This window comes from Maniola jurtina, chromosome 24 (assembly GCF_905333055.1).
Source record: "Maniola jurtina chromosome 24, ilManJurt1.1, whole genome shotgun sequence".
Classification (NCBI taxonomy): Eukaryota; Metazoa; Arthropoda; class Insecta; order Lepidoptera; family Nymphalidae; genus Maniola; species Maniola jurtina.
In genome coordinates this window covers 7618191-7640142 of record NC_060052.1, presented here as the reverse complement: position 1 = coordinate 7640142, position 21952 = coordinate 7618191, and the positions used below count along the sequence as shown (strand labels likewise).

Here is a 21952-nt window from a genome sequence, read left to right as displayed (position 1 = left end):
TTACCTAAGTTAAGTACCTAAGTTATTGTTAATTACTTACTTACTGCCTATTTACTTATGTATAATATGATATTTACATGTTTTCCTTAACTCTGAGGAAGCTGGAGGGTATTGCTCAGGGAATATCTATCTACCTAAATGCATATTATTGTTAAAGGAAATAATGTTTGTTAATAAACAATTTATTTTTATTGTCTTAGCCTACACTTAAGGTTAGTTGACATAGGTAACTAACACCATGGGCCACTTGTAAAATATCATAACCCGCACATCTAAATAAATAAAAGGAAAAGCTTATTGACTGACTGACTTACTGTAACTAACTACATTTATAAGCAAATATCTATTAAAATCTAAATAATATATGAAAGAAAAAGCTGACTGACTGATATATCAACGCACAGCTCAAACCTGGACGGATCTGTACCAAACATATAAATCGGTTAAACGGATGAGCCGTTTATATGAAACTAGAGGATGCCCGCGACTTCGTCGGCGTGGATTTAGGTTTTTAAAGATCCCGTGGGAACTGTTTGATTTTCCGGGATAAAAAGTTGCCTATTTCGATTACAGGGACGCAAGCTACTTCGGTACCAAACAAACATATCGGTTAAGTGGATGACTCTTTAGGAATTCCGCGGGAACTCTTTGATTTTCCGGGATAAAAAGTAGCATATGTTCGTCGCCGGGATATAAGCTAACTCTGTCCCAAACGTCAGAATCGGTTAAACTGTTGGGCCGTGAAAAGGTAGCAGACAGACAGACAGACACACTTTCGCATTTATAATATTAGTATGGATTTGGTAAAGAATTTTGAATTTTGATTCAAGCTGATTGAATTCCCACGGGATTTTTAAAGACCCAAATCCACGCGGATGAAGTGGCGGGTATCATCTATGTAGTAGGTACTTAATAACTAACAGATTTCGATTTAGGATCAAACCGAGATCACTCACTCTAGTTCACTCTGCCCTAAGTTTTGTCAAACTTTTAGACGAGCAGTTAGCATAAACAATATCATATAATTTTCTTGGGCCCTAAGAGGAATATAAATTATGTGATTTTCTCGCGCCCTACAGAATATAATATTACAACCTTTAGTTCGGCATACAAATTGAGCATCAACGCAAACTCTTGAGACAGAGTGAATTTTGTTTACCAAAACTTGTGCTTATACTCCACTATCGACCCGGCTTCTCACGGGTGCAATGTTAGTATCCATGCTATCCATATATCCATATATATGTAATAAATAAATAAATAAAGGTTTATTTAGCTCATATACAGAGTCACACGCAAAAACAAAAAACAAGAATAAAAATAAAAATACAATTAAACTTGAATATTAACTAATCTTAAAACTAGAAAATACTATTATACTATGTTGTGTCTGTGAGCTAAATTATGTCTTAGTGTTATAAATGCGGAAGTGTGTCTGTCTGTCTGCTCTACGTTTTCACGGCTCAACCGTTGAACCGATATTAATGACATTTACACAGTTTAAAAAAAAAAAACTAAATTATAATCGGTACATTAGTTTAGCAGCTACGATGCCACACACTGATACACAAGTCAAACTTATAACACCCCTCTTTTTGGGTCGGGAGTTAAAAATGAAAAGGAAACTTTACTATACGAGATAATAATAAGATTTTTCTTTCAGATTTTTTTGCTATGTATGTTTTGCCTCGATAAAATTGGATAAGTTTTACCCTATTTCATAATGTACAGTTTATGAAGACTCTGTTAAGCTTTCACCGGAGAAAACTTATTTCGAGCTTTCACTAGGATTTTTGTACCGTCAAATACATATAAGTCTGTCCGTACTCCGTAACAATCCCCCACACTTACCATAACAAGACGTGTCGTTAGATCTCCATGATTCATTGCGGTACGCATTTGGAGTCTGATGTTTATTTATCCTTTTTCTCGGTGAGGGGAGGGAAAGAGACGGAGCGATCCTTTTAATAGTAAACAGGGGATAACGGTCTATTAGTTTTGGCCTGAAACGCATCTTAAAAACTAACTGCATAACCGATTTTGATTGCAAAGTGTTTTAGCGTTTCGTTTCTCGTAGGTAGGTATATATCCAATCCAATCCATCAGCCTGTATGCGTCCTCTGCTGGACATAGGCCTTTCCAAGAGTGCGCCACCAAACATGGTCGTCCACCTTCCTCATCTACCCGCTCCCCGCCACCTTTTACTGGTCATCAGTCCAGCGGGCAGGAGATAGTTTTATATATAAAACATCCAAAATTGAAATTTTCTGCCACGAAAATTGAGAAAATTAATAAAAACCTGTTTTAGAATGTACAGGTAAAGCCCTTTCATATGATACCCCACTTGATAATAGTTATCTTACTTTGGAAATTGAAAATACTATTTATTTGTTTATAAACACATTTTTAATTATTTTGTGATGTAACCACAAATTCACGTTTTTCGGATTTTTTCCTTTACTTGTGCTATTAGACCAACCTACCTTCCAAATTTCATGATTCTAGGTCAACGGGAAGTACTCTATAGGTTTTCTTGACAGACACGACAGACAGACAGACCACAAAGTGATCCTATAAGGGTTCCGTGTTTCCAATTGAGGTAGGGAACCCTAAGAAGTGAAAACTATCCTACCTTTCTGTAGGCAGATAAAAATGGTACAGTAATTTTGTCTGTCGACATATGGCCAATGTGATACGACAAGCCATCTGTCATCCTTTCACATTGTTTCGGCAGTGTCATGTAACAGAGAAACAAACAGTTGTATTATACGGAATTCAATGTCGACCGCCGAATTGACAATTCGTTACGATGACAGCCGACTCCAGTTTTGGTTGACAGTTGACAGATACTGATGCATTATGTATTGGTAATTTTAGGGTTCCGTTGTGGGAAAAATCATTGACCCACGGATGTTTGTTGATGAACTACATTAACTCTTGTGTACATAATATATCCAGTTACAAATTAAAATACGTTTTGCTTTTTAGTGTTTGTGGTAATTTAGAGCCTCGATAGCTCAACGGTTGAGGAGCGGATTGAATTCCGGAAAGGTCGGCGGTTCAAACCCCACCCGTTGCTCTATTGTCGTACCCACTCCTGGCACAAGCTTTACGCTTAATTGGAGGGGAAAGGGGAGTATTAGTCATGATTAGCATGGCCAATATTCTTTAAAAAAAATGCAGTCGGGGTTTTTTTAAATAGAGGTAGTCGATGCTCTAAAATCGTAAGGGCCATTCCTTCAATATCGTCTTATCCTTCTTATATGGTTGTTTAGTGGATGAAATAACTATAAATAAAACTCATAAACAAAGTCGTAACTGACCGGATAGCTATGAGATGGAGTCATTATACAATTTACTACTTGAGATTATTGGCTCTGTGATACTATTGGAGACATAGGCGAATGGCATTGTAGCTGCCTAACTAGGCTCCGGCTGGCAATGTCTAGTCTCCTAAAATGTCTATACTTTACACGGAGAGAAGTTAGTATAGGGTTGTCTGTGTGTGTTTATCCATACAAATGACAAAGACAAAAAGTCCAGTGGGCGTTAACTATTTTGAGTGCCCAGTCTCTTTTTTCCACGCACAGGAAAACTGGGATCAACTCCCATCGATCCCATAACATGGGTTTTATTCAAGGGGCGGACCAACAAATTCCTGAAAGGCCGGCAATGCACCGGCGGTTCCTCTGGTGGTGATAATATTCATGGGCGGCGGTAATCACTTAACATCAGGTGACCCACATACTCGTTTGCTCTTTTTAAAGTCAAAATCATTTATTCAAAGTAGGTACAATTGTACTCCTTTTGACGGTCGAAATTGTTAAACTTGTACGATATAGTGGTGATAATTAATTACGTTACTTAAAACTAAAGCTACGAGGGTTCCAAACGCGCCCAAGTCTGAGAAGAGCCCACAACATACTCAGCCGGGTATTCTTTTTTTTTATTATCACCACTTTACAAAATCACATAAACTTATTAGAACTATCAAAGCTGACTGGCAACTCAATCCCAAGCTTTCGTATCATTTAAATAATCCTTTACATTATAATAGGATTTCCCAATCAGTTTACGTTTTACAAAAACTTTGAACTTATTGAGAGACATCTCCAATATGTCTTCTGGAAGCTTATTATAAAAAAGTACACAGTTACCAATAAAATATGACTTGGTAATTTTTTTTTTTAATTAAAAAAAATCGTACTTTTGACATAATAGTTGACACAAGAGTTGAAATGGCGAGTGAGATCTCAAAATGTATGCACTATATGTACATATCTATGACTATATGTAACTAAAAATTATACAGCGCGTACTCAATGTAGCCTGTCGGTTTGTAATACGTTGTTTGTGCTATAGAAGCATAAACAGTTATTGAAAAGCTTTTATGATGTCACTGGGGAAGAATAATTAAATTTTTCGCCCACAGCCCGTGTTGTTAGTGCCGGTTGACAAATAGGGTTGCCACTCATAAAAAAATCACACTAATATTATAAAGGCGAAAATATGTATGTGTGTGTGTGTGTGTGTGTGTGTATATGTTTGTTACTCCTTCACGCAAAAACTACTAGACGGATTTGGCTGAAATTTGGAATGGAAATAGATAATATCCTGGATTAGCACATAGGCTACTTTTTATCCCGGAAAATCGAAGAGTTCTCACGGGAATTTCAAAAACCCTTAATCTACGCGGGCGAAGCCGCGGGCATCGGCTAATAGTTTATATTTTTTAAGTACTGAAATGCGGTGTAGGACTGTGCTACTGAATTTAGAATAATGTTATGCTGACGATGCCTGTCGCGTTGAAAATGTAGTAGAATTAGGAATTTATTTATTCAAAAATGTCTAGATATTTTATGGGATTATTGGATCTTATCCGCTTAAATATTTCCTTTGGATCGCAATGGGTGAAATTCATGCTGGCATAAGAAATCAACAAAAAATCAAAAGAAAAATATATTAAAAAAAATGATGTCAATAAAAGTATATTCATTCATTCATGTCCATCTCATATCTGTGGCGTCCACAGCATATGAGATTTTTTAAATTTCTTCTGGTAACTATCTATCAAAGGCTCTACTGTAACTAATATAACCGTGCATAAATCTATCATGTAGTATGAATGTGAATTGGATGAATAAAAAACATGATTTGAAATCGCCATCTATAGTATATCTAGATATAATATAGATATATTGATATATCTATATTAGTGAAATATCAGTGATTTACCCGCTTTTAACGCTACTACTTAAGAGGGGTCTCTCCGTCACTCGCTCCATACAAACGTAGTTCCAATTTCATTTGAATGTTAACCAAAGTCCATGAAATTTTGCAGACATTTTAGAAACTAATATCTAGCGCCCTGTTAGGCCCTATAGAGAGTCCTGTTAACTTAAAGTTAACTACTAGAGCGTGCGTTCAAAAACAGTTGTCAACCCTAATAATAAGTGAGCGTAGAACGTAAAATTGAAAGACAAGTAGACACCCACGCGATCGCAACACAAAGTTTAATACTTTTATTGATAGCGAAACGGTACACGATAGGTATAGTGCGTCTAATTAACATGCTACTTGCGATGACAGCTTGTTTATGGGCCCGAGTTACACTTGCGTTTATTTTGTCGAGTGTCTGCGCTACCCTGCAATACACTGCTGCAGTACATCAATGTACGACATCAGAAATCAGCAAACTTGTACTTAATAGCAGAGTTACAACCAAAGCTTCATAATTATCAAAAACAGTTGTCAAGTGTCAACCCTACTAACAAGTGAGTTATATTTTTCTTCTATCAGAGGCTATACCTGCCAAGTTAACGTTAACTGTACACAAGTCGGTCCTTTGGGAATGGACGGGAATGGGGCGAAAAACGTCATGATTTGACACTTCTGTACTAAATGATAGTGTTTAACGCACTGTTAACGTTAACTTGATGAGTTACAAATACAACTAGAACTAAACAAAGGCAATGAGAAGAACAAATTCGAGAGAAAAAAAGGTAGCATAAATTATATGAAGTTAATTCAAAAATTGAAAGAGATATATTTGTCGGACTGCACTTTCGAAGAAAAGATTAAAGCATTTATTGGTTTTATTATTGAGGAGATTATGAAGTATATTTCGGTTTGGTTTGGGGATAATGACGTCTGCACATGGCTGCTTTCTAAATCAAATTATGGGTAGTGAGAAAGATTCATTTTGTTAGGTTAAGAATTTTGTTGTATTGTTGTATTTAATTAGATTATAATAGGGCTGACATGTACTTTTAAATGTATCAAAGCCCTTAAATAAATAAAGAAAAAAAAAAAAAAAACTAGAACTAAAATCAAAAACGGTCAAATGTCAACCCTAATAACAAGTGAGCGTAGAACGTAAAATTGAAAGACACCCCACGCGATACACGAATTTTAATTTCACTTTTATTGATAGCGAAACGGTACACGATAGGTATAGCGCGTCTAATTAACATGCTGCTTGCGATGACAGCTCGTTTATATTGCCGTGTTAACGAAAAGGCGGCTTTATGGCATTTTCATATCCTTTTTAGGGTAAAACGGAACCCTTATAGGATCACTTCGTTGTCTGTCTGTCTGTCTGTCAAGAAACCTACTTATAGGGTACTTCCCGTTGACCTAGAATCATGAAATTTGGCAGGTAGGTAGGTCTTATAGCACAAGTACAGGAATAAATCTGAAAACCGCGAATTTGTGGTTAAATCATTAAAAAAAAAAATTAAAACGTGTTTCAATGTTCAAAGTAAGATAACTATACCAAGTGGAGTATCATATGAAAGGGCTTTACCTGTACATTCTAAAACAGATTTTTATTTATTTTTATGTGTAATAGTTTTTGATTTATCGTGCAAAATGTTGGAAAAATACCCGAGTACGGAACCCTCAGTGCGCGAGTCTAACTTGCACTTGGCCGGTTTTCTACGCACATACAAACTGTGGAATCAACTTCCATCAGCGGTGTTTCCACTAGAATACAACGTGGGGTTATTCAAGGGGTGGACCAACAAATTCCTGAAAGGCCGGCAACGATCTGGATTCGGGCGGTACCTCTGGTGATGCAAAATTCATGGGCGGCGGTAATCACTTAACATTAGGTGACCCGCCTGCTCATTTGCTCGCTATTTTATTATTAAAAAAAATTTGCTAATTCTGCGTTTATGATGACCTACCATACAAATCGGTTAAGCGGATGGATTTTAGGAATCCCGTGGGAACCCTTTGATTTTTCAGGATAAAAAGTAGCCTATGTCCGTCCCCGGCATATAAGCTAACCCTGTACTTCGTCAGAATCGGTTTAATTGTGGGGCCGTGAAAAGGTAGCAGACAGACAGACACACTTTCGCATTTATAATATTAGTATGGATTAGCTTTACTCATAGGCTGGATTGTAATCTTAGTAGAGTACTGCTGCCAGCACTTTACGATCAAGAACAAAAGTCCTTGGCTACCAATTCCTCAATAGCTCAACGGTAAAGGAGTGGACTGAAAAACCGAAAGGTCGACGGTTCAAACCCCGCCCGTTGCACTATTGTCGTACCCACTCCTAGCACAAGCCTGACGCTTAGTTGGAGAGGAAAGGGGAATATTAGTCATTTAACATGGCTAATATTCTTTAAAAAAAAAAAAAAATTTGTAGTGACCAACAGCACTTGATCTCAAAGAATCTGTGCTTCAGTACGTAAGCGCTCAATCACCATCACCATAAATGTATCTTCACCCATTGCGACATACCAGTTACCAGCTCCATGCGTTTGTCACCAACCCTCCCTTACACAATTATACCCCTTGACTATATACAAATAAGGATCGAAATCGCTTAGTGGAACTCGAGACGAGTTCACAAGATCAATTACACTGATCCCATTCGGCGATAAGTGTTAAATATGGGGCATTGAGCTGGAAACAACGTGGCCCCTCCTTCCGAGGGAGGCGAGATAAGCGACATTTACTTCAAATAAGTACTTGACCAATTGGTCTAAAACTCTTTGTTCAACTGAGAGGCCTACACATACATCCAAATTCACAATTAAAACTGTTAGTTATAATGGTTTAGAAAGTTGGCCTTTGCCTTGGAGAACCACGGGGTGCAACGGCGTTGGTCCTATGCCTGATTTCTCCGTATCGGATTGCTATCCCCTCAGGCTCTATAGTCGGCTAGTATCCGTTGACAATTGTTGCCAATTTAGCGTTTTTGATCTAATATCTGCCTTGCCAGTGTCGCCAGTTAAGTATTTTTATTTTTTAACAAACTTTCAATCCAAATCCCACTTTCCTGGCGGCCTTTAGGAGTGATTTAGGTTGAAATTATGAGGAAAAAATTGCTTAATGCCAATGACATAGGCTGTCGATGTCGTGGACGAATACTAGCAGGAGAACGTTACATCCAAACAGTTTTGGATTGTGAAAGGCTGCTAGAAATTCTTGAATCCGCCTATTGCCTACTTCCAGGCGTGTTGCTGATTGTATTTAATATGGGGCACTGAGTCACGCCTGCGCATGTTTTTTTCTTCCAAATGATTTAATGTAATTAGTGGGGACGCGGCCTCATACTTCAGTCTTTGACCTCACAGGCTTGATTTTCGTGATTTTTAGGGTCCCGTACCTCTAAAGGTTAAAAGGAACCCTTATATGATAACTTCGCTGTCTGACAAGAAAACTATAGGGTACCTACTTCCCGTTGACCTAGAATCGTGAAATCTGCGTACCGGTAAGCGCAGTGTGAGATAACCTCCAGCCCGCTGGACTGATGACCTGAAGAAGGTGGCGGGGAGCGGGTGGATGAGGAAGCCATGTTTGGTGGCGTGCTCTTGGGAAGGCCTAAGTCCAGTAATGTACGCATACAGGATGAATTATAATGGGGTTCCATCACGGGCACGCACCTTTAATTTTTCGAAGCTATGTGCGTTTTAATCTAAGCAATTAAATATCACTTACCTTAACGGTGAAAATGTGATGAAACCTGCATACCTGAGAGTTATAAAGTCTGTTAATCTGTAAGTACCTAGGTACTTGATGGACCACACTACTCATTCTGAGAGTAGACTCGTGCTCAGTAGTGGACCGGCAATGTGTTGAGAACTTGGTGTGATACGAGAGCGACTACTTGAATTTAAAAGATTAAAATATATATGTGAATGTAGAGATTTATAGAAAATAGAGATAGTAGCCTCGATAGCTCAACGGTTGAGGAGCTGACTGAATCCCGAAAGGTCGGCGGTTCAAACCCCACCCGTTGCACTATTGTCGTACCCACTCCTGGCACAAACTTTACGCTTAATTGGAGGGGAAAGGGGAGTATTAGTCATGGTTAGCGTGGCTAATATTCTTTAAAAAAAAGAGATCCACCGATCTACTATAATTAAGTGTATGGTATATATATAGGATGTCACAAAGTACAATAAAATGTTATATAAATAGTTACATTGTCAGTTGGCTGTACATGGCCAGGCTATACGTGTGCAGCTCGTTAGATGCACAATGCATCCACGCATGTCGGTGTCTGCTCCATTACCATGCGGGAAAATGAAATATAAAGCCCATAAAAACACGGTATGGCGTAAAAACCGTATTAATTGATGTGCGCAGTTACCAGCTTGTTTATTATTTGAAAACTAAGTAGGCACATCCTTGTGTGTAATCTATACTTAATAAATAAAATTGGAGTGTCTGTCTGTAATTTCGAAATAACTACCACATATTAAGGTCATATGGTTATTTGAACGATACCATAACTGAATCGCACGTTTTTAAAATTTTTGTCTGTCTGTCTGTCTGTCTGTCTGTTTGAAAAGGCTAATCTTCGGAACGGCTGAACCGATTTTAACGGGATTTTCACATTCAAGTAGAGGATTGACCAGGGTGTAACATAGGCTACTTTTTTAACCGACTTTCAAGAAGGGAGTTGTGTTTTTCTATCTATGTACACCGAAATCTCCGAGATTTCTGAACCGATTTGCGTCATTTCTTTTTTAATCGATAGAGGAACTTTGCGACATTGTTTCATAAAAAATTTGGAGTCCAACTCCTCAATCCTGATGCTGCAGGGAATCTGACCAATCCATGCGGGCGAAGCTGCGGGCATCAGCTAGTCTAAATATAAAGGAAAAGCTGACTGACTGACTGAATCTATCAACTCACAGCTCTAACTACTGGACGGATTGGGCTGTTTGGTATGCAGTTGGCTATTTTTAACCCAAAAAGAGGGGTGTTATAAGTTTGACGTGTGTATCTGTGTATCTGTCTGTGGCTTCGTAGCTCCTAAACTAATGAACTGATTTTAGTTAAGTTTTTGTTTGAAAAGTGCCTTGATCGAGAGTGTTCTTAGCTATAATCCGAGAAAATCGGTTCAGCCGTTTGAAAGTTATCAGCTCTTTTCTAGTTACTGTAACCTTCACTTGTCGGGGGTGTTATAAATTTTTAATTAACACTTGTTACGTAGACATCCGCTAACAAAGGGTTTTTGAAAATTCAACCCCTAATCGTCTAAAATAAGGAACTAACTTGGTGGACGAAGTCGCGGGGATAAGCTTATTCTAAAATAAAAATTAACACCTAAGCAATAATTCTAAAAAATTGAATAATCCATATCCATACTAATATTATAAATGCGATAGTGTGTCTGTCTGTCTGCTACGTTTTCACGGCCGAACCGCTGAACCGATTTTAATGAAAGACACAAACATGGGATACATGCCGGGCATAGGCTACTTTATATGCCGGAATTGAATTCAACTTTACAAAACTCCACTTCCGTATAATACTAAATCAATTTATTCCCGCGCCGGAGTGAAATATATTTCCCCGCCGGAAACGATCTCTCTTGTTACCTGTCTTTATTTGCCTGTGCGTGTCTTTGACGGGGGAAAAATATACAGTTTTGATTTTAAAGGGATATTACAAGGAAACAAAAGCTCAACTTGCTATAATCCGCTAAACCAGACAAATCTGTATGGTGCAACATGCAGCATGCGGTATGCACCGCCCGCCCTCCCACTGCTAAACATGCAGGAAAAGCCAGCCACCAAGCAAGCAGTACGCACCACCCAACACCAACACGCAGCACCACACAAATCCCAAAACCACTCGACTCGACGCACATTTCGCCCCGACATCGGAGCATCCTCAAATTTGGAATTCTATTAGTAGCAGGAAGGGCTTCTTCTTGTTTCGATAAGTGGTTTTTAGGGTTCACAAATGAGTGTCAACGGAACCCTATTACTAAGCCTCCGCTGTCCGTCCGTTTGTCTGTCAGCAGGCTGTATCTCATGAAACCACCATCTGCTATGGTCCCACCAACCTCGCGGTTATATGGGGCGAAACGCGATAATGTTTCTCATGATCCGTAATAGGTAGAGAGTTGAGCTGGGTTCACGGAGTAGATAATTTATTGTCACTATAATATCAAATAATAAACTTCAAAATGGCTCTGCAAATTAACATTTTTTTTTTAAAGAATATTAGCCATGCTAATCATGACTAATACTCCCCTTTCCCCTCCAACTAAGCATTAAGCTTGTGCTAGGAGTTGTTACGACAATAGTGCAACGGGTGGGGTTTGAACCGCCGACCTTTCGGAATTCAGTCCGCTCCTCAACCGTTGAGCTACCGAGGCTCAACGGTTAAACGAGGCTAAAAAAATTAAAAAGTACATAGTGGTATATCATATACGATGGTACGGAACCCTTTGTGTGCGAGTCCGACATTATTCTTCTTTATATTATATATATTTTATTTATATTATATTATATTATATATATTTCTTTATATTATATATATTTTATTTATATTATACTTAGCGACAATGCTATTTGGTATAATTTCGACAGGGAAGCCAGCTTATTTGCACGCTAAAATAAAATGGGTCAAAGAAAACAGCAAATACAGCATAAGATCTGCACCCCGAATCGCTATGGCAAGGCACAAAACTGCCGCATTCCGAGGCACTTTTAAACACGCAGCCTGCAAGATCTGGAATGATCTCCCGCCCCCAGCCCGTGTATTAAAATCCGCAATTTCGTTTAAAAAAATTATAAAAAAATATGTTTTAGAAAAACAAAAAGCGTTGGGTTAAGGTTCATTCCAGATCTTCCAGGCACTGCACTATACTTATACCTGCTACCTACACCAGTTTCCCATAATGCTAAGCTGCCTCTTATAACTCCATGAAGTCTACAGTAAAGATAAAAAATAAATAAATCGTATTCCTTGCTGAAGACATGTCGACCCTACTCATGTTTATATTTGTATTATATATATATATGTATATACAATACATAATACATAATACAATACATATATATGTATATACAATAAATGATAATATATATATAATATCTTTTCTACCCTAGTTACTAATAATTCTTTTTTCTTTTTTGGTTGCTTTTTATATCTGTGATTAAATCTAATATGCAGATGCACTGTTTCGTTGTCAGGTCGTGACACCAGGGCTCTGCCTGAAAATCAGCGCTGCAGTAGTCAAATACTGCAGCATCTTGCTGAGGCAGAGCCCTTTTAGCTCACAGACACAGCAATAGGATAATGGTGTTTTCTAGTTTTGAGTTTGATTTATATTCGAGTTTGATTTTATCTTTGTTGTTATTCTTGTTTTTTTTTTTTTTTGTTTTTGTGTGTGATTCTGTATATGAGAGCTGAATAAACCTTTATTTATTTATTTATATTAGATAGTACGGATATAGCCCCGATTCAGAAAAAAAATCTTCCAATAAATGCCCAATATCCCCCTCTTACGATCGTACTTTTCTCATCGCGTCACAGAAAGTTCGACAACAAATTAACTATATTATAGCACTAGCTGTGCCCGCGACTTCGTTCGCGTGGAATAGTGACTTTTCGGGCAGCACTCTGTACGTTAAAAAATTTTCGTCGTGATTCTTTAAATTGACATAACTTTTTATTTATGAACCGATTGACATGAAATAAACATTAAATGTTAAGTGAAGCTTACTACAATATATTAGTGAAAACCGTCTCTAAATCGAATAAGCCGTTTCTGATATTAGCGTGCACAAACACACAGACAAACAGACAAAAAAAAATTAATTACAATTTCGGTATCGATATAATAACAACCCCTGCTACTTTTTTTTTATATATTTCCATTGTATAGACACCACTTTTCTACAATTTTATTATATGTATAGATTTATAGCCAGTTCCACAGTGTGGCTTTGTTTACACATCATCATCATCGTCTGCTGAGCCACTGAGAGGTCCACTGCTGGACATAGGTCTCATGTTAGACCCTTCCATACGCCACGGTCGTGCACCGCCGCGGTCTAGTGGCTCCCTGTGACTCCGTTGATGTCGTCTATAGGTACACCTAGTGGAGGCTCTCCAAGGCTGCCCTTTAGATATCTCCATAATCTGGTCTTTTTTCGCCTATACACCCATCGCCGGCTCATTGCGGTCTCCTTTAAGAGTGAGAAGGGTTTTGGCCATAATCTACCACGCTCGTCAAGTACGGATTGACAGATTTCACACACCTTTGAGAAAATTGTGTGTATCTGTGTATCTGTATATCTGTCTGTGGCATCGTAGCTCCTAAACTAATGAACTCATTTTAGTTAAGTTTTTGTTTGAAAAGTGCCTTGATCGAGAGTGTTCTTAGCTATAATCCAAGAAAATCGGTTCAGCCGTTTGAAAGCTCTTCAGCTCTTTTCTGATTACTGTATGTAACCTTCACTAGGCGGGGGTGTTATAAATTTTTAATTTACACTTGTTACGTTAGAGGGTACGTGCCTGGGATCTGGTCTTCTTTTGCCTATACATACACTTAAGATACACTTTTATTCTTCATATTATAGTACAAAAAATAATATAGCCCCGATTCAGAAAAAATTGCTTCCAATAAATCCCTAATGTCCCCTCATACGATCGTCCCTTTTCTCATCGCGTCGCAGAAAGTTCGACAGCAAATTAACTGTATTATAGCATTTATAGCCAGTTCCGCAGTGTGGCACGCGAAAAATATCGCCCATTTGTTTATATGGGCAAAGTTCGTGCCGTACATTGCTGAAGCCTTCGACTCAATAAAAGTTATCGTGCACGACACGGTGGCCCAAGGTAAAGGAATCAGCGGCTTTTATAAAAATCAGTCGGTAAGTCGTTGGTAAAACACTTATTGTTTTTTACGGTACAAGACCTGTTTGATTTCATAATCATTCATGTCATTTGCCGCATTGATAGATTATTGAATTAACTCTATCTGGCCTAGATTGGTGATAGAAACTTCACTCTGCATTGACGAAAAATTGAGTGTAATGATTTCAGTGTGTATGTATGTGAGTTTCTGTATTATTTCTTTCTTTCAATGAGTTTGCGAGTTAAAAATCGTTATCAATGAACTGTAATTAATTTATAAAAGGAAATCGCTTGTAACTTATACCACAGGAACTGTTTTAGTAAGCACCTCGCGCCTTGAATAGCTACGCGTTGTAAATAAGCGATTTGAGTTGTCTGTTCGTGCACGATTTATTGCCGAGCGAGATTCCTCGTAATGCGCTTGAGAGTGAACGCGATGCATGTCGTTTGTTATATTTTAACCTACCTATTTCTCTTTACATAGGTATTTAACTAGACAAATATCAAGGTAGATACCTACACAGCGAGAGAAGTGTGGAAATATCTAGAGAGAGAGAGTAATGAAGGTTCGTGAAATACTTAGGAGATGGTGGCAGAAAATCGTGATATGAGAAACGCATACTCCAAAGTAAAGTTATAATAATTCTTAGTGTGTTTTCTGATTATTCTATTCTATTGATCTACTGTAGTATCTTCTACTAGAATGAAGTCTGTAGAATAGACATCTTCTAGGTAAACCCGTCCCATCTTAGGCCATATCATCACTTTCTATCAGGTGTGATTGTTGTCAAGCGCCTATAATGAACAAAAATAAAATAAAACTATCGCTTGTAACTTGCACCATACATGTTCGCTTAGGAAGCGCTTCGCGCCTCGAATAGCTACGCGTTGTACATAAACGATTCGAGCTGTCTATTTATGTGTTCTTGATGACTTATTGCCGAGCGAGATTCCTTGTAGCGTGCTTGAGAGCGCGTTGCTTATCTTTTGTTAATATACCTCTTTAGGTAGATTGAGAGAAAGAGAGTCATGATGATGGGAATCATGAGAGTCTTTGAGAAAGAAAGCGGAATTAAGGTGTCTAAGAAGAAAGAAATGGGCATTCATGAAATACTGATAGTGCTATTTATTTATTTATTTATTTATTTATTATAAGGTACGCCCACAGCATGTTCACAAAACACTTAAAAATACAATAGTATAGTCTTATTCAGTGTGACACACCACTTACGGGCACACACAACTCATGCAGGTAACACAATGTAATATACATGACCGATCGCATAATATTAGTACATAATAAATTTGGAAAAATTATAAAGCTCCGAAGGATAAGTGCTGACTGCAGAAGATCTTACCTTTTTGAAAAAAGGCAATTTTTTCTGTCTTGCTGTTGAAATTAGCTGCTCTAATTGATCTACAATCGCTTGTAAGTTGCACCACACGTGTTCGCTTCGGAAGTGCCTCGCGCCTTGAATAGCTACGCGTTGTATAAAAGCGATTCGAGTTGTCTATTTATGTGTTCGTGACGACTTATTGCCGAGCGAGATTCCTCGTGGCGTGTTTGAATAGACTGTAATGCTTGTCTTTGTTAACACTAATACCTCTGTCTCTAGGTAGGTAGAGAGAAGGAGAAAGTGAAAGAGGAATCATCATATCTAGAAAAAAATGGCAATCATTAAGATGTCTAAAGAGAAAGAAATGAGGATTCATGAAATACTCAGAAGGTAAAAGATCGTGTCAAGTGAGAGAAGCATAGCAGTCTTTAACGGAAAAATAATGCCGCAGATCGAAGCAAGCAAGATCGAAATCTTGCCACAAATATTGACATTACACAGGATCCCTCGCGCCTTGAATAGCCACGCGTTGTACATAAGCGATTCTAGTTGTCTATTTATGTGTTCGTGACGACTTATTGCCGAGCGAGATTCCTTGTAGCGTGCTTGAGAGCGCGTTGCTTGTCTTTTGATAATATACCTCTCTGTCTAGGTAGATAGAGAGAAATAGAGAGTGAAAAAGGATTCATATTTAGTCAAGGATTCATATCTAGAAAGAAGAATTACGATGTCTGAAAGAGAAAGAAATTAGGATTCATGAATTAATACTCATAGGGTAACTGTAGAATATCGTGTTAACTGTCAAGTGAGAGATGCATAGCCATAGCATTATAGCAGTCTTTAAAGGAAAAAAAATACTACATATATTGAGATTGGCTGCTCTGTGGATCTACTTTCGCTCGTAACTTGCACCCCACGGGATCCTTCGCGCTTTGAATAGCTACGCGTTGTAAATAAGCGATTCGAGTTTTCTGTTTGTGTGTTCGCGACGACTTATTGCCGAGCGAGATTCCTCTGGCTTGCTTGGGACTTGGGAGTTATAGCGCAATGCTTGGCTTTTGTTATAGCATTTGATTTAGTGTATTTCAACTACATTTGGTCTAGGGTTCGATCTCGGGCAAGCATCTCTAACATTACGGAGTTATGCCCAGCCTATAATATCTAAAAAGCCGTTAACCGCAAAAAATAGTTTTAAAGTTATCGCCAAAAAACGTGAATTTTTTTAGAAACTAATGCTAATGCCTCTGTAAAATAATGCTACATAGGACTAAGCTTTTAAGTTAGTTATTAGTTTCCACCAATGATCCAAATTTCATAGTCGCTGATCGTTCTTCCCTGTGTTGCGGACAATACGCAGATAAACTTTCAGCTTTTATAAAATAACGAAGGTCTGGCACGCGCTGGCTCTCTCTATAACATGTCATACGCGCCAATTTGCCTGCATGCTATAAATATTTTTCATTTTCATTTCCAAAGAATGAAAATAGCCTTTTTGGCTGTGATTTTGTTACAAAAAATCTAGAACTTGTATGTAAGCAAAGACTGTAATAACCAGTCTTAGTATAATAAGAAAAGTCAACAATTTGAATACAGAGTGGATTGGGCAATATTTTATGTCAACGCCTTTTGTGCTCGATACATGAAAATACAATATATTATTATATCTTTTGACTAAGGTCTGTCGAAGGACGATTGCGAAAGAATTTAGTATTGGATCTGTCTGAAAATTAATAAATTGTTTGAAGTCGGGCTCCTTTCCAAAGAACCCAAAATAATGAATCTATCGTCTCTGGTTAGATTTTAATATCTTTTTAGGTTTACATACCCAAGAGTGCCAACATACAGGAGTCTAATTACTAAGCCTCCGTCCGTCTGTCTGTCAGCGGGCTGTATCTCGTGAACCGTAATAGGTCGAGAGTTGAATTTTTTACAAAATGTGAGTGTTCTTTATAATGTGCTCAAATTGACGTCACAAACGTCATTTCAAATATCACTCAAACACAATTAACCTTACATATTTGCCGTTTACCTCATTATTATGAAAATATTTTGTACGCGGCTCGCATGCTTCGACTGGAGATGTTATCTACTCGACTGAGCGGCTGTGACCTCGTGTAAGTAAAAAAACCGTCGGTTAAGTGTGAGCCGAACTCGCGCGCCAAGAGTTCCGTACCATCGAATAAGATTGTTATAGCAGTTATAGAAATTAACTGTGAAAATTTAAAGTTTCTACGTATTATTCGAATTAGATTACAACATGGGGTTATTTCTGAAAGGCTGGCAACGCATCGGCGGTTTTTCTGGAATTGCAAATGATTGAAACTGCAGGTGACCCGCTTGCTCAATTTGCTCGCTATTTTTATTAAAAAAAAATTATAGTAATCAATATACAGCCCGCTGACAGACAGACAGACGGATAGACAGTGGAGGCTTAGTAATAGGATCCCGTTGGCACTCTTCGAGTAGGTACGGACTAGGAACCCTAAAGAAACACCTCATTTTTGGGAGTCGGTTAAAAATATGAAAATATCGTTATATGCGATAATGCTAATATTTATATGCGAGTTATACAATTATCTATTTTTTTGAAAAATGTAGTCACTATAAATAATACATTCAAATCAAAGTAAAAAGTTCAATAAGAACATGTTTTTTTTAGGATTCCGTACGTCCGAATGAAAAAACGGAATCGTTATACGATCGTGTGTCTGTCTGTCTGTCCGTCTGTCACGACGATTAAGTTGAAAGGTATATGAATACATACACACACACACACACACACACTGTTCTATTGTAACTTGTAAATAAATGAATTTTGAAATATGGTGTCTCTAATTGTGGCACCAATAGTAATTCGATAAAGCTAGCTTTAAGTTTTATTGTAATATTTTCAATAAAAAAGAAGAAAAAAAAATTAAAATAAGTAAATAGTTTTAAAGTTATCTAATAAAGTATATATAATACAGTGCTGATTCAAACAGAATCGAACCCGGGACCTTGTGCTTAGTGAGTAAGCCGACAGCTGCGCTCTGAAACATGCTGGTTGCAATATGTTAATTGCAATAATTTATAGTTGTAATCGCTCCAGCCATGACACACATAATTATCATCAAACTATGAAGTTTCTAGGGAATATGGGGCATGCGAATTACTGCTAGGTACCTATAGACAATAACGTATTTATTACAGAATCTATACTTTATATTATACTAGCGACCCACCCCGTTTTCACATGGGTGTTTGAAAATATAAAAAAACCCTCTGGAAAATGTTGCTTTTCGCGGAAAAACGGAACACTTATAGGATCACTTTCATGTCCGTCTGTCGTGTCTGTCAAGAAAACCTATAGGGTACTTCCCGTGGACCTAGAATCATAAAATTTGGCGGGTAGGTAGGTCTTATAGCACAAGTAAAGAAAAAAAGGCGAAAACCGTGAATTTATGGTTTTATCGCAAAAAAAATAATTGTTTTCTGGAACAAATAATAATTAGTATTTTCAATTTTCCATGTAAGATAACTATACCAAGTGGGGTATCCTCGGTGCGCGAGTTTGAATCGCACTTGGCCGATTTTCTATATGTGGTATTATTGGAGAAATTCTACCTACAGTCGGTCCTAGCAAATATTCTGTAACTAACTTTTGTAAATCTAACTTTCCTAATCCAATAGTCAAATCTAAATTGCATTGAAGACAATTCAGCCTTTTTACTCAATTATCCCAACTTTCCTTTGTTTTAAACCCTTTCGTTATCGTTACCCTTTCGTTATATATCCCTTAAAGAAATTCAGGATACCGTCATTTCTGAATAACCAGAATACTCTCCCTAATAGAAAGTCCCTCTTTTATTGCCTTAACGTGGCCCAAATTATAAGCGACAGCGGGAATGAGATGGGGGAAATATGAAATATGGGGCTTTGAATGTTAAAAATCTACCAACGCATAGCTCAAACTACTGGACGGATCGGACCATTTAGCATGCAGATAGCTATTATGACGTCAACATCCGCTAAGAAAGGATTTTCGAAAATTCAACCGCCAAAGGGTTAAAATAGGGGATTGACAGTTTGTATGTTTAACAGCTTTGATCGTTCTAATAAGTTTATGTGATTTTGTAAAGTGTAAAAAGAATACCCGATTGATTTTGCTGTGGGCTCTTCTCAAACCTGGGTGCGTTTGGAACCCTCGTAGCCGTACCGGAACGCTAAATCGCTAGGCGGCAGTTTTGCCGGTAGGATGGTAGCTAACCACGGCCAAAGCCTTCCACCAGACGTAAAATGCTTGTAATATCCGCTCACGCTCTTTCCTGTGGCATAGGCTTGATTATCTATAGTAATGGGATCCAAGTGCTGGCTTTAATTCCCAAGTTGGGACGGAGGCTCAGTTTTACGAGCTCCTCAAGGACTTTACGCGTGCTAAATTATAGAGTACGCTCAATGCGCCATGGAATTAGGAGGAATTTTATGGAAGGTCGTTTTGCGTGGAATCTTGGTTAATTCTGCATATTTACTTACATTTTATTTAGCTGGTATGCTTGCAACTTTGTCCGCGTGGATTTACGGTTTTAAGATTCCGTGGGAACTCTTTGATTTTCCGGGATAAAATGTAGTCTGTGTCAGTTTCCAGGTCTTTAATTGTATCCATGCCAAAATAATCCGATCCGTTGCTCCGTTATGGCGATATTGAAGGACAAACACAACAAACACAAACACACTTTCGCGTTTATAATATGGGTAGTGGTTCTACGTGTTAACGAAATATTTTGCTAAAATTAATGCTGGAATAAAACAGACGATTTGTATTCAAACCTACCTTTGTCAATTAGGCTACAGCCACCCCTTTACTTTAAGTTGTTAATAAAATTACCGCTATAAGAATACTGTATTATTTAAAATTTAATTCCTGTTTAACAGCAAGGGGTCTGGTGGGCGTTAATTGACCCAGTTCCAGGAGCAATTGACAGCAATTAGAAATTAATTACTTTAAATTCTAGTTAGCTTTCCCCTGTAGGCAGTGCCTTGACTGATACGATGGGCTAGTAACTGACACCTGTTTACTAACCCCCGACCCAATAAGAGGGGTGTTTTATGTGTGTATCTGTGTATCTGTCTTTGGCATCGTAGCTCCTAAACTAATGAACCGATTTTAATTTAGTTTTTGTTTGAAAGGTGGTTTGATCGAGAGTGTTCTTAGCTATAATACAAGAAAATCGGTTCAGTCGTTTGAAAGTTATCAGCTCTTTTCTAGTTTTCTTGTAGAAAAGAAGGTTACATAACCGTTAGGTTCATAATATTATGTCAATTGACAAATGTCAAGCTGTCAAGATGGACGTTGCCTAGATACATAATTATTTATTTGAAAATGATGTTTTGGAAAACTTAGATACTTTGGATAGTAGGCGCGGAATAGTCCAAGAAAATCGGTTCAGCCGTTTGAAAGTTATCAGGTCTTTTCGGTCTTTTCTAGTTACTGTAACCTTCACTTGTCGGGGGTGTTATAAATTTTTAATTTACACTTGTTTGAATATAATATAATGCGTAAAAAATGACTTCTCACGAGCCATTTTAACTTTACATGTCAAATATCATGTCAAAAGTACGATTTGAGTTCCTATTTTAAAGGTGAACCGTATTGACAGTTGGACTTGCACCCTCCTGATCTTGAAAATCCAGAGGGTGCAGGGGTTACAACCCCTCGTCGGCGCCTTGCAGCACAGCTAAAACTGTTTAACCTTCCTTCCAGATGTAAACTACGACTATGTGGTGGACCAGCAGCCGATCGGAAAGCTGCTCTTCCGTCAGTTCTGCGAGCGGAACCGCCCCCAGTACCACAAGTACAATAGCTTCCTAGATGCGGTAAGAGAATTTCCGATATATACGTCCACTGCTGGACATAGGTCTTTTTTAACCCCCGACCCAAAAAGAGGGGTGTTATAAGTTTGACGTGTGTATCTGTGTGTCTGTGTATCTGTGTATCTGTCTGTGGCATCGTAGCGCCTAAACGAATGAACCGATTTTAATTTAGTTTTTTTTGTTTGAAAGGTGGCTTGATCGAGAGTGTTCTTAGCTATAATCTAAAAAAATTGGTTCAGCCGTTTAAGAGTTATCAGCTCTTTTCTAGTTTTCTTGTAGAAAAAAAAAAAAAAAAAAAGGTTAGATAATGCCGTTAGGTTCATAATATTATGTCAATTGACAAATGTCAAGCTGTCAAGATGGACGTTGCCTAAATACATAATTATTTATTTGAAAATGATGTTTTGGAAAACTCAAATACTTTGGATCGTCGGGGGTTTATAGATTTTTAATTTACACTTGTTTATACTCTTTATTTTAAGGAGTTTTGTTCCGTTTGGAATATGTCACTCCGTAAGGCCACATTATACAAACACTTACTTGCGTAAGGCCTTCTTGTACAGCTGTAGAGTCCTAGCCTCATCCGACAGAGGTTGGGATAGGGCACTGTTACAGCCGCCGACCTGGCGAAGGATGGGAAATCTAGA

General features: G+C 37.9%; 1 protein-coding gene across 3 annotated transcripts in view; it reads left to right on the top strand.

Moving 5' to 3' along the window:
- The window catches only part of LOC123877788 (G protein-coupled receptor kinase 2), a 54620-nt gene that overhangs the window by 9552 nt on the left and 23116 nt on the right, over positions 1 to 21952 (top strand). For all 3 annotated transcript variants that reach the window (XR_006798679.1, XM_045924681.1, XM_045924680.1), the window contains exon 3: positions 21196 to 21308. Coding sequence is in view for 2 of the 3 variants with exons in the window: in XM_045924681.1 (XP_045780637.1) it covers positions 21196 to 21308 (113 nt within the window). In the remaining variant the exon portion in view is untranslated. The remainder of the gene's footprint in view (positions 1 to 21195; positions 21309 to 21952) is intronic.